General features: G+C 37.0%; 1 protein-coding gene across 1 annotated transcript in view; it reads left to right on the top strand.

Annotated features, from left to right (window-relative positions):
• Positions 1-13,161, top strand: part of LOC132268109 (F-box protein CPR1-like) — a 45,707-nt gene extending 32,546 nt beyond the window's left edge. Inside the window, exons 3-4 of the mRNA XM_059768844.1 lie at positions 4,524-4,572; positions 12,427-13,161. Coding sequence (XP_059624827.1) covers positions 4,524-4,572; positions 12,427-12,825 — 448 coding nt within the window. The 3' untranslated portion in view covers positions 12,826-13,161. The remainder of the gene's footprint in view (positions 1-4,523; positions 4,573-12,426) is intronic.
• The last annotated feature ends 524 nt before the right edge of the window (positions 13,162-13,685 follow it).

Genomic DNA, 13,685 nt, shown 5'->3' with positions numbered 1-13,685 from the left:
GGGAGGAATTAAATGTGTATCAACCATTAACTATTGATTTGGAGACTCAGAAACGCTATAGGGAACAATTTCGCTTGGAAAAATTTCTTTTAGGACTTCGGCCCGAATTTTTTCCTGTTAGTTCTCAGATTCTCGTTGGTACAATTTTGCCATCTTCTAGTGAGGCCTATAATCGTGTTCGGCATGCCAACCTATCTGCTCCTGAGAAAGCCGATCGCTTTGCCCTTGTAGGTCCCGCTGATAATTCCCATAGTGGTTATGGGGGACATGTTTCGAATAAAGGTTGGAATTTTCAAGGTGGTCACAGTGGCCTCAAGAAATGTACTCATTGTAATCACACCAACCATACCGTTAACAGATGATGGAAACTCCATGGCAAGTCCACATGGGCTAATCATGCTACTGTTGAGGGGGAGATCTCCACTCCTTATTGATGATCATTCTAGTTTGACTTAGTTATATGTTCTTAAAGATTGCTTTCAAGTGTTCGATGCATTTCAATCATTTTATGCTGAAATCACTAATTAGTTTAATGCCAAGTTACACATAATTCGTGATAATGCTCTCGAGTATAAAGTTCATAGCATTCAGCACTTCCTTGAGTCTCGAGGGGTATCACTCATCAAACATCATGTGTTGATACACCTCAACAAAATGGAGTTGCTAAACAAAAGAATGGTCCAATCCTTGCTGTTGCCCGTGCACTCATGCTTCAAATGAATGTGCCTAAACACTTTTGGGGGGATGATGTTCTCACAGCGGTTTACCTTTTAAATAGAATGCTATCTCAGGTTCTTAAAGGGAAATCACCTTTTCAAATGTTCTTACCTGATAAAGATCCTTTCTCTCGCTTCCTCCAAAGGTATTTGGGTGTATTTGCTTTGTCCATAATTTAAGTCCTACACGTGATAAACTTGGCCTTCGTGCACATAAATGTATATTCCATGGTTATTCTCGTGCTCAAAAAGGGTATCGATGCTATAGTCCTACATTAAGAAAATATTTTGTATGTGCTGATGTGACCTTTGAAATAATTCCCTATTACTCTACGGAGGGTCGTCAACTGCTAGAGCCTTTACTCCAAGAGTCTGTTCGACCCGTACCTGTTCTTTCGATCCCTTCATATCCTAATAGGCTCATCCCCTCATATCCTAAGGTTTATGTTTGTAAACGTCCACGGTCTTCTCATCACCTTACAGCACCAGTAGCACCATCCTCAAATCCTCCATTGCTCTCCTCGGCACCTGCAGATCATACGCCTCCATCTAGTCCCGACATTCTCATTGCCATTCGGAAAGGTAAAAGGTCTTGTACTAAGCACCCTATCTCTAATTTTGTATCTTATGATCATTTGTCTCCTTCATTTAAGGCTTTCACAATATCTTTATCTTCTGTCACTGTTCCTAAGTCATATAAAGAGGCCCTTTCCCATCCTAGTTGGCGAAAAACAAAGGAGGACGAAATGCATGCTTTGCACTTGAATAATACTTGGACGCTTGTTCCTAAGCCAGAAGGTGCACACATTGTTTGTTGCCATTGGATTTTCACAGTGAACCAAAATCCAGATGGTACTGTTGATAGATTAAAGGCTCGTTTTGTTGCTAAGGGCTTCACTCAAGCCTATGGTCTTGATTACGCTGAAACTTTTTCTCCCATGGCCAAGCTAAACTCATTTCGTATTATTATCTCTCTTGCTGCAAATCTTGATTGGCCCCTTCATCAACTTGATGTTAAGAATGCCTTCTTGCATGGATATTTGAATGAGACAGTGTACATGGCTCAACCACCTGGGTTTGAGTCCAAGAGGGATTGTGTTTGTCATCTCCAGTTGTCTATTTATGGACTCAAACAGTCTCCTCGAGCATGGTTTGACAAATTCAGCAAAGTTGTGATTACTCATGGAATGACTAGAAGTCAAGTTGATCACTCACTGTTCTTTAAGAAAACAGAGCATGGTATTGTGATCTTGGTCTTCTATGTGGATAACATTGTGATTACTGGAAGTGACAATAAGGGAATTCAAACTCTGATTGGTCGGTTCAAACTTTCTTGCTAAAGACTTGGGCAAGCTTCGTTATTTTCTTGGTGTTGAGGTTGCAACATCAGACATCAATTTCTGATTAGCCTCCATAGGTGTAGCAACAGGTTTAGCTCCAAGATGACCGGTATCTCTCAAAATATCAAGAAGATAGTTCCGTTGAGACAAATAAATGCCTCTCTTTGATTTCAAACTTTCTTGCTAAAGACTTGGGCAAGCTTCGTTATTTTCTTGGTGTTGAGGTTGCAAGATCAAAGAGAGGCATTTATTTGTCTCAACGGAAATATGTTCTTGATATTTTGAGAGATACCGGTCATCTTGGAGCTAAACCTGTTGCTACACCTATGGAGGCTAATCAGAAATTGATGTCTGATGTTGGTGGCCTAGTTGATCCTGAGATGTATAGAAGACTAGTAGGTAAGCTGATTTACCTGATTATCACTCGACCAGATAATTCATATGCAATCAGTGTGGTGAGTCAATTCATGACCAAACCACAGGTACCTCACATGAATGCAGTTATACACATTCTAAAGTACCTCAAAGGTGCTCCAGGCCGTGGTCTTGTCTACCAATCTTCAGGACATGTTCGCATTGAAGGGTATACTGATGGAGACTGGGCAGGTTCTCCTAAGGTGGAAGATCAGCTACAGGCTATTGTACTTTTATAGGGGGGTAATCTTGTGACTTTGAGAAGTAAGAAGCAATCAGTTGTTTATCGATCTATTGCTGAGCTGAATACTGTGCAACGGCTCCCACAACTTGTGAGCTAACTTGGTTGAGAAGCCTTCTATAAGAGTTCGGAATCTCAGTACAAGACCCAACTGCTCACTACTGTGATAATCAGTCTGCCATTCATATTGCTAGCAATCCAGTTTTTCATGAACGGACGAAACACATTGAAGGGGATTGTCATTTCATTCGTTCTAAGGTGGCTTCAAATGCGATTGTGACTCCTTTTGTTCCCTCTTGCAATCAGCTAGCTGACATCTTTATTAAAGCTCTTCCAAAAAATGCATTCGACTCCATTTGCAGCAAGTTGGGAGTTATCGATATCTACTCTCCAACTTGAGGGGGAGTGTCGTGAATATAGGTTGTTTACAACATGTCATTAGTTGATATAGTTGACTATTCTGATCCATATAATCTGCTGGGTTGATTATAGGAATATTCTGATGCTGCTAGCTTGATTACAGGAATCGATATTTGATTAGCTTAATTTCTGGTAATTGGCTAAATGATTGTACTGATTGTCTTCCTTTGGTTCCTATATAAACTCACATGTACTCACACTATGTAAGATACAAGAATTCTTCTCTTCTACTTTCTAGCTTTTTTTTTTTTTTTTCCAACAGTTTAAACATGTGTCAATCACGACAAACCAATCATTTCAGGGCTCACATGCCAATCTACTCCTCTCAAATCAGTTCAAGACTCAGAATGGCAACTTTCTTTTCCAAAGAAGCTCTTTTTAATTGAACTTCAATTTTCAAAGTCAAAAACACTTTTTCAACTCGATTTAGGCTCGTATGCCAACTCTGTTTGAAAACAATTTTCGTAGCGGAAGTAAAAAATCTTCAATTGTTTTTGTGAATCAATTAAGAGAAATAAGAAAAACAACCTTAGGACACACTAAGAAATTGAGGCTTTAGTGAAAATGTCGCAGAAGATTGGGTTTCTCGCAACGGTGTTGAGTTAACTTCCCAAATAACCCAAATCTTATACTTGCGAAACAAATCTGAAGGGAACATTTCTCAAGGTGTTTTTGTGACGGTATGTAGACCTTTCGCGACAGCAATGCTGATTCTTTTTCCCCTCGTTTTGTGTGAAAGTACAAGTGTCATGAATGTACGAGTAAAGCCCCGTTTTTTAGTGTTTTGTGATGGCTTCCTTATCCGTCCCAAATAATTAAAATAAAATTAAAAAAAAAAAAATGCCATTTTGATTTCCTATATAACCCCACGATCTCCATCAGCCCTCTTTCTTGCTCCATTTTCCTTCTCTCATTCAAGTGTTGCAGGCCATATATCTACCTCTTGCTCTCTCAATCTCGACCCAAGGAGCACTAAAACCCTAATCAATCGACCTAAGGAACATCCTCACTCTCGTCTTGCTCTCGTCTACCTGTTGCTTCGACCATTTTGGTCGATTTCTCACTTACAGAAGCCGAAGTCACAACGAGCTCTCTCACTCCCAGCCTGCTCTCGGTCAGCCTCCAGGTGAAGTCACAACAAGCTCTCTCACTCTCAGCTTGCTCTTGGTCAGTCTCCAGGTGAAGTCACAACGAGCTCTCTCTCTCTCTCTCATTCTGTTTCTTTCTCCTTTATAATGAGACTTTGATTTTGTGTTTAATTTGGTGTTCAAGGCTGTTTGTCTGACTTTGGTGTTCATAGCTGTTTGTCTGACTTTGGTGTTCAAGGTTGTTTGTCTGACTTTGGTGTTCATGGCTGCTTGTCTGACTTTGATTTTTGTGTTCATCGATTAGGATCTCTTTGCTGGTCACCGGCTCTGGTTGCAGTCCCTCACTGTCTGAGGTTCGCTTCTCTCTCTCTCTCTCTATGAACTTGTTTAATATATTTGTATTTTTAATGTGTGTATGTACATAGGTAAATATAAATTCTGAGATGTATATTTGCTGATATTCTATTTTATTTCTGATTGTCGTAATAATGTAATTTTCTCTGCTAAGTTTATTTTGCCAAATCCTATGTGTGTGTGTGTGTGTTTTTCTTGCTGATTGAAAAAAAAAAAAAAAAAAAAAAAAAAAATTGGTATCTCTCTGTCTCTTGATTTATTTATTTGTTTTTGTTTATAAAAGAATGTTAATTTTTTGGTTCTTGGGGCTCTATTTAGATGCGTATTGTAGTGTTAGCCTTCTAGTTGCTATTGTTGGATAATATTACCAAAAGTACATTTATACAGCAGTTTGGGGGACAATTTTTTTTTTGATAAATAGTTTGGGGGACAATTTTGTCTTTTGATTATTAAAAAAGTCATCAAAATAAAGCAACACACACCTACAATATATATATATATATATATAGATAGATAGATATCTGGTCTAATTCATAACCACTAGTTTTAATTACAAGGTCCAGCTACAGGCCTCGAGTTTTGACTGCTAACTCCAAAGCATGTCGTCTTCTATGTTACAATTTGATCAGTTGATTGTGCTAGTTATAATTTTCTATATATTTTTTATAAAAGAATACTGGTCTTTTAAAATAGAAATAAAGTAGCCCTTAATCTTTATAATAGGTGCCTAAACCGATCCTGATTGTGGTTTTGATAGTTTTATGAAAAGTTTGTCCTTATTTTCTAAAAACTTTTGCATTCAATGCATAGTTTCGAAATTTTGATAATTCTGTGTTTTTTAATTATTTTGATCACCTCCTTTTATAGCTCTTGCTTCTTTTTGTAAGAGACCCATTTATTTCTTCACTTGAATCAGGGCTGTTCTGGTAATGCATAGCTGTAAGATATCCAACATTGATTCTCTCTCTCTCTCTCTTTCATTTTTTTGTTTTATGTATTCTCTATTTAACATTAGATCGCATACCTATTGAATTCCAATGCAAAAAGTAAAACATATAGATACTTGCAGCAGGCTTTGGTTTTTTAAGTACATATGGCAGATTTTATTATTTTTTTGGATAAGTAAGATATTTATAAAAGGCACTCAAAAGGGGAGCGCTCCCAAAGAAGACAACAGCTGACCAAAATCAACACTATAGCTTTAAGATATCCACAAAATCCAAAATACAATCCATTGAATTACAATCCCGCCCATTTACCCAAAAGAATAAAGAAGTAAGAATATTGTATTTAATAGCCCAAATGGGAGACTCCTTTATTTCTTTCGCGCCAGAGACCCCACCAAATGCAAAGGGCAGTGGCCCCCCAAGCATCTCTGACTCGGCTCTCCACTGTACACCCTTTCCACGTCTCTAACAAGCCGACCATGGATTTTGAGAACACCCATGGAAGACCAAACACAACCAAAAACATAGACCAGACATCCCTAGCCACCGAGCAATGAATAAGGAGATGGTTGACAGATTCCACCATCTTCTTGTTTTCTATATTCAACTGAGTAGGGGTTTATGCGATGCACTTTCACCTACCCAATGATGGATCTAAATGGTTTTGCCACTGTAATGGACTCCTCTACCCGGCCTTAATTTGTTCACATAATTCATGATTTCTCATTCTTTATATTCTACATTCTAAATGTTAATCATAAACATTCTTTGAGGAAATTATCTTCATGGCTAATACATATATTGATCTATAAAAGTGAATATCGATTATAATTGAGCTCCCAATTGAATATATGTCTAATACATATATTGATCTATAATTATGCAAACTCGTTTCATTATAATTGAGCTCCCAATTGGAGTCCGATGGGTTCATTCTGGTTAGTAGGTTGGGTCAGAAGCTGCCAACTCAAGGTATAATTTAAAAGTGAATGCTTTTAGAAGTTTAATAGGCCAGTCCCGTTTTTGCCTCCAGACAGGAAGGCCCATACTTTAGATTTCTTTGGGGTTGCTTCTCCGGAAAAGGTATGATATTATTTAGGCATCAAGATCATCAACACCATGACAAAAAAAAAAAAAAAAAGTGTCCACTGGGATTATCATATATAACTGTCTTTACATTTTTTATTTTCGGGTATAAAGCTTACTGAATCATATTTGTATGTGTCTGTTTGTGTATAGCATATGTAAGCACAATTTTACCCAAATTTGCAACCATTTTAAAAACATTAGCTCTGATTAAACTAAATATTTGACATGGATTTAGAACCAAATGTAGTATCATATGGCTTTTGTTTTCTATGCCACTGCAAAAACAATATGTTGATCTTTTTGTAAAACAATCTGTTGGAAGATGGTAGTCGTGACAGCTACTGTTAGCCATATTTAGCTCCTTTATTTTAGGGATTTATTTATCATGATTACTGTATGTTATGGATTTGATTATTATGAATTCTGTAAGTTAGGAGCATATTAGGGGGCAGATTAGGAGCAGATTGTAGGGATTTGTCTGACTTTCTTTCCTCGTATAATTTTCTCTCTTCCTTATATGTACTTGTACAAGATGTAAACATATTAAGGAGATGAAATACACAGAATTTTTCTCTCTGAAATTCAACACAATCTTCCTCAACTGATGTACTTTGATCTTGAATTATGCTTGGTCTGAGTATGTACCAAAAGTTTTCATAGCCCACCATGGGTGAGTTATCGTTATCACTTGATCACAATTTTTAATGGTAGATAATCCACACGAATTGGTTTTAAGTTGGAATTTCATGGAGGATTGTTTGGATGAAATCCATAAATAAGTAACGTATGTGCAAGTTAGACTGCTTAATCACTTCTACTGCAATATTGCTTATATTAATTATTTCTTTCTTTCTTTCTTTTTAAGAGATTGCAATCTTACATCATTCTCCAAATATATATATATATATAAATTTTTTTTTTCTATTAAGTATCATTTCAAAAGTTTTAGTAGCTATATATGCGAAAAATTCTTTATCTTCAAGGAAAATACAACCATACGGTTTTCGTTTTCTCCTGTAATCTGAAGTAATTAATCCAAATGACTGCTCACATTCTGTATTTTTTTTGTTAATTTTAATATATATTTTTACTGGCTTAATTAGTTGTTGCATATTTTCTTTGCTTCTAATTTTTGTCTGACTTTTTGGAGCATTGATGTTCATGATATTGAGATAGGAATTTCTGGTTTGCTCTCAGAAATATAACATGTTAGTACAATGGTACTTGAATTGTGGACTAAAGTGATTTTCTGCTTTCCGTGTCTTTGTTTTGTTCTTTTCTTCAGTAGTAATGTAAATCTTTACACCTAAAGCATACATGATTTCTTTATATAATGTTCTCTGTTTTTTTGTTCATTACATATGGTACAATGGTCCTTAGTTGTACCATATATAGTAAGGACATTTACCACTGAAGTGATTCGTAAGTGTGACTCGTACTTCTAGTGTATATATATTAGCTTAATTCTATTTCATACTCAAATCTAAATTGTTGAACTCAACGAATATCTAGAATATAAATTTAACTTTATGTTATTTTGTATCACATAATTTTATGTTATAGTCTAATGACATGCTTTCATACATTTATGCATGCATCTAACCTTAGGACCCGCTGGGGAATCGTTGTTGAGAACATGTATAAATCATTGTATATGTTGGACAATTTGATTTTGGCATTGCTAATTGGTTCCCTCCAGAGATCAATTACTACCATCTTTTTTTTTTTTTTTTTTTTGGGTCTATCTGCAATGTAAAGAGCATGTTAGTACAATGGTACTTGAATTGTCTGTATGGGAAGTTTGAGAATGCATTGACATATTCGTTATAGTAATTAGCTAACCACTTGCATATATTTCATTTCTAGTTAACTAACGACTCAATGATTTACCAGAATTTTTCTAATCAGCTATAGCTACCGCAGCTGCTGAAGCAGCTATTGGACTGGCTGTTGTTTCATTTCAATAGCTTCTCCTTATGTTCTCTAGATACATACTCCATTTAGACTTAGTTTCATACACTATTGGTGACATCAGTGTGTGGCACTCGTGTATCTGGAGAACAAAGGGGAGATGCTGTCACAATTTACCCAGAAATGAAATATATGGTAGTGTAGCTATTGACGGTAATTTGGATTCTGCATTTTTTGAATGGGATTTGACCACCACCCATTATGGAGGAAGTTGAAAGAGTTATGCATACATAGTCAACGTGCATCAATTGACTTGTATCTATAATTTTTTTTTTTTTTTTGGAACCAGTTACATGGATAAGTCTTGGATTCATCATCAGATTAGGGCTAGTCGAGAGTATTATAAGGCGTAAAAGACTTCATTCAGTTGGCTAAAAGACATAAGACAGGCTGAGCTTGTGTCATCAGTGCAAAATACCGTGTATAGGCCAATTGAAGAGGTTGAGAATCCTCCTCTTTAGGCATGGGATGCACAGGGAGTATACTAATTGGATATGGCATGGGGAGGCTCATGAAACAGTGGTAATGTTAATACCGAACCTAATGTTAGTGGGGATAATGCTGATGATGAAGATAGAAATGAAGATAGTGTATTTGAACTATTGAATAAAGTACGGATGGGAACGTTCACTAATGCAGAAGATCAAGAAGGTGCACCTGAAGTTAATGTGGGAGGAGGAAGTTTTGACAGATTCTTTTTAATAGCTGGATTAAATTTTACCATCTGGACAACCAAATGGCCATACATTTTCCGACTTCATATCACCAGAAGACAGCTAGAAGCTGTCAAAAAGAAAGAGGAACCTGCCTTACAATAGGCATAAAAACACAAGTTTCTTGAATTTGAAAGGCCAGGGTTGCTCATTTGGTGATTGGGTCACACAAGTGAAGATCCAATCGTCTTTACTTCTCTGGATTTGTCGTTAATAAAAAGCAGCTTTGAATGCAAATACAGATCAAAATATCTTCACAACTTCAGGATAGAAAAGTTATTGGCAGCATAGCTGCTTTTTTATCATTCCTAAATTTAGACTACATGGCAATATTATACTCATATGGCTTGAGAAGAAGGGAATGCTTCCATAGAACATGGTTAACACAGCTCTCCAGTGCTGTTGTTGAGGTCAACCCTAACTGGAAATTTGAACTCCATTTAGGATCACTTTTATCACTTAGCTCTTGTCATTGTCCACATTTCAATTGCTAGCCCAGTCTATGAATGGTATGGTGTGTTCCACATTTCCAGATAGCGAGTGCTCGACTATCACCATGATCTAACTTCCCAACCGTCAAAAGCATCATAACTTTATTTTCCCTTGGTTTAGAAATTCCTTGACTGAACAATCTTAAAAATTCAATGTCATGGTACTCTTTTGTTACCCAGAAAGTGATGACAAAATGGTCTAATTCTGCTCATTGGAAATTTACTTCCTACCTTACAATCATTCAAAAACTAAGTGAAACCTCACGACTCAAAAACCTCCACCACTCCTTGTCCATTCTTAATTCTTGTAGCATTAGACCGCTACCATCCAAATCCTTATTGCAAGTCTTGTACTAAGTAGGAATCACACTTTCCTGTAGGTGAAAGCAGATTTGTACAGTTTGTGTTTATAGACATGTTTGCTGCTTCTAAGAACAAGTGACTGAAGGAAAACCTTATACGTGGACTGCCAATGCCCATACACTAATTTATTTCAATGCCATCAATGGTGTTTTCTTTTGCATAATTCTTCTGAGTTTTCTTTACCTTGTATATCCGTCTATATATGTATATTGATGGTATATCCACTACAACAAAAGGTGTTCTTACCTAGGGAATATTTGCTACAGAATCAATTAATTTGCTACATGAAGTTTATTCCGTTACCTCTACTAGGGACTGTTTACTATGGAAATGCTAAGGTATTTACTACGGAAATTATCTTCCGTTACCTTTACTCTAAATTTCTCCTGATATTATATTATTATAGGGTGAAGTGCACAAAACACCCCTAATGTATACTCTGCGTTGCACTTTCACCCCCTATTTTAAAAAGTGTGCTTAGAAGTTACAATCCCCTTAATCTTTAAACATGGAGCTGAAACACCGCTTCAATTACTTTTTGATATTATAATACCCATTTTGCCGTTTTACTATTCCGAAATTGCCCAAAAGGGTTTTGTGTAGATATTATTTTCTTGGTGGGTTGGCCCACTTCAAATGGGTTAGATCCAAATCAAAGCGGGCTCACCCGTATGCAACCACACCTGATCCCAGCAAGCTGGGACCATGTGGGACAGTGGGTGCAACCACATTAGATCCCAGTCCCTGCTGGATCTGTTTTGGCAAACCTGAGCGCTTAAGGCTCTGTCCGGCAACCCACAGTTGCCTGCCTTTGGTCTGGCGGGGTCACCGCCGTCCGGCGATGGCCTGGTGGCCAGCGGTGACCCTTCTCTCTCTTCCTTTTGCTCCATTATTTATTTATATTTTAAAAAAAATTCTTCAGTCCCCACCTTACCTCAAAACTCCATTAATAAACCTTGAAGGAATCACCGGCGAAGTCCAAATTCTACAAATTGCTATCATCAACAGATGCATTCAATCGAAGCTTGGACTCTTTGATGGCCGATTGCACATGGGACTGTTCTGTCAGTTATTAACCACAAGCAGCTTCTGGGTTTTGCTTCCAACAACTCTATTTGCATCAAAAAGGTCTCTCTCTCTCTCTCTCACCAACAGAGCGCACACCTGCAATTCCGACCCATCCAAACAGTCTAAATTGTACGGACGCAACAACAATAAAGCAATCAATACTCAATTTCATTCAACAAAGAGCTGTTTGTTTCCTCCATTAGAGCTTTTCTTGGTCTCTTGAAAAAAATCCGCAATCACCATCATCAACCCATATCACCGTCGATTACCATTAACCCAGACTCTGTCTTCGCAAACCCATCTGCAATCACCATAAAGCAGTTTGGTACTGCTTAAACAGCCTTCTATCAGTCACTGTCGTCAATGCCTCTCTTAGAGAGAGAAAGGGGGGAGAGAAGGAGACCCAGTTGAAAAAAAAAAAAAAAAAAAAAAGAAGAGCGAAAAAAGAAAAGATAAAAAGGGCTAAAGTCAGCAGGTAGCAGGCTGCTGACACGTGGCCTACAGTGAGTGCTCCTAAATGCTTAAACGATGTCACTACGTTTTATGTCCTTTTATGTCATTTTACAACCTGATATATTTTTAAATAACTTGTAAAATATCTTTAAAAGGGAAATTTAGGCAACTTCTAACTTAAATGTGTCAGGTAAGACCTATTTGCACAAATTTGATACATTAGGGGTGTTTTCCGTACATAAGGGTGTGATACACACTAAACGCATGCTATAGGGGTGTTATATTTTGGACGGAAATAATTCTGGACAGTTATTAATGAAGGGTTTTTGATTAATGTTATATATTTTGGACATTGAGCTTCTTTAGCAATATTTGTGAAGTAAATGTATATAGGACCAAATGACATGAAAGAGGTTTGGTGGTGACTGCAGAAGGATAGTACTCATAACCATTGCACACTTTATTCTTGTTGTAAGTGACAGCTTCAATCTCCTTCCCACCAACAAGCGGGTACGCATTTCTTGCCATGAGTGTGTGCGCGTGTCAGAGAGAGAGAGAAGAAACTCAGGAGTAGCTAATTTCTTACTGGACAGGGAAGAGTCAAGTATGTAGAGAGTTGTGAAAGAATGCTAGTAACGTCAGATATTACATGTACCGCTACTGTAGATGTTACATGTACCACAGATAAATTTTTTACTGTCTTCAGTTCAAGTTTTTTTAGTTCATTTCTCAAAATTTATCTGCATTGTTAATTGTAGCGAAAAATGATTTCGTTGTCACAAGTAGCTCCTTCAGAGGGAGGCCCGAGTGACGGAAATGAAGCTTTTGGATGTGTACTTGGTGAGAATGATGCCTATGAACTTGGGCGTTGTAACTGTGCCCATTGTGCCAAGATGGCAGCGGCTATCAAAAGAGCTGATGATGCTGAAGAAAGGGGTCGAAAACTTGAAAAGATGCTTTTGGTGGCAACACAAAAATTTAAGGAGGCGGAAGAATTTCGGAACAACATGGAGCAGCAGATGCAAGCATTTTCCTCTTCTGTGGCTGCTGGACAATCTCTCGATCTTGTGGAAGAATTTCGGAACAGCATGAATCAACAGATTCAAGCATTTTCCTCTTACATGGCTAAAACATTTCCTAATTTCGATGAAAAGTGATTGTAAGATGGTGGTTCTTTGGCTTAACAACGACTAAATTTTTTTTTTTTTTTTTTTTCCTAGTTGGTACTCATACACACATGCCTTCACTGAGACTTAAACTCCTGACCTCTCTTTGAGAAGTAGGAGCTTGGTACCGCTAGGCCACTGGCCTGTTAGTGACAATGATTAAACTCTCGTTAGAAAGCATCTTATTTTTTGTGGTTCTTTGGTATATGCTCAGTAATTGCTTTGGCAGTTCCTTGGCTTGACAATGGTAGACTGTTAGAAAGCATCCTATTTTTTGTGTTTTTTGGAATATGTATGCTCAGTAATAGTGTTGGTGGTTTTTTGGTATATTCAGTGCTGATGTTAATTTGTATCTACAATGATAGGTTACAAACATTGTAGGAATTGATTTTATATAGGTAGGATAGATTGTGGTTATGTTGACAATTATGAACCCTACTTGTAATAACATGTATAGGCATATATATATATATATATGATAGTAAGACACTAATGTTATTTTATAACTCAATTTATCTTTTAATGTTGAATGGATTAAGCGCTTTTCCAATGATAGTATGACACTAATGCTATTTGATAACTCAATTTATTTTTTAATGTTGAATGGATTAAGTGCTTATTCAAAAAATAGTTAGCACTACTTACTGAATGGCGTTGAAAATTAAAAAATATTTATTTTTTAATTCACTTTAAAACCTCAAGCTTTTAAAATATTCAGTATCAAATTTTATCAAACAACATAAGTAGGTGGCGATTCCTGTTCATGGGTCATGGTCTTGATTGTATTCGTGTTTAGACACAAGTATCACATTAAATGGGTTAACACAATCCACAAGTATCACGTTAAATGG

The sequence above is a fragment of the Cornus florida genome, unplaced genomic scaffold, assembly GCF_030987335.1.
Source record: "Cornus florida cultivar Cherokee Brave unplaced genomic scaffold, ASM3098733v1 CherokeeBrave_3.0.0_Hap2_Chr08, whole genome shotgun sequence".
Classification (NCBI taxonomy): Eukaryota; Viridiplantae; Streptophyta; class Magnoliopsida; order Cornales; family Cornaceae; genus Cornus; species Cornus florida.
Note: the sequence above shows the minus strand (reverse complement) of the source record. Positions and strands in the feature narration are given on the sequence as shown.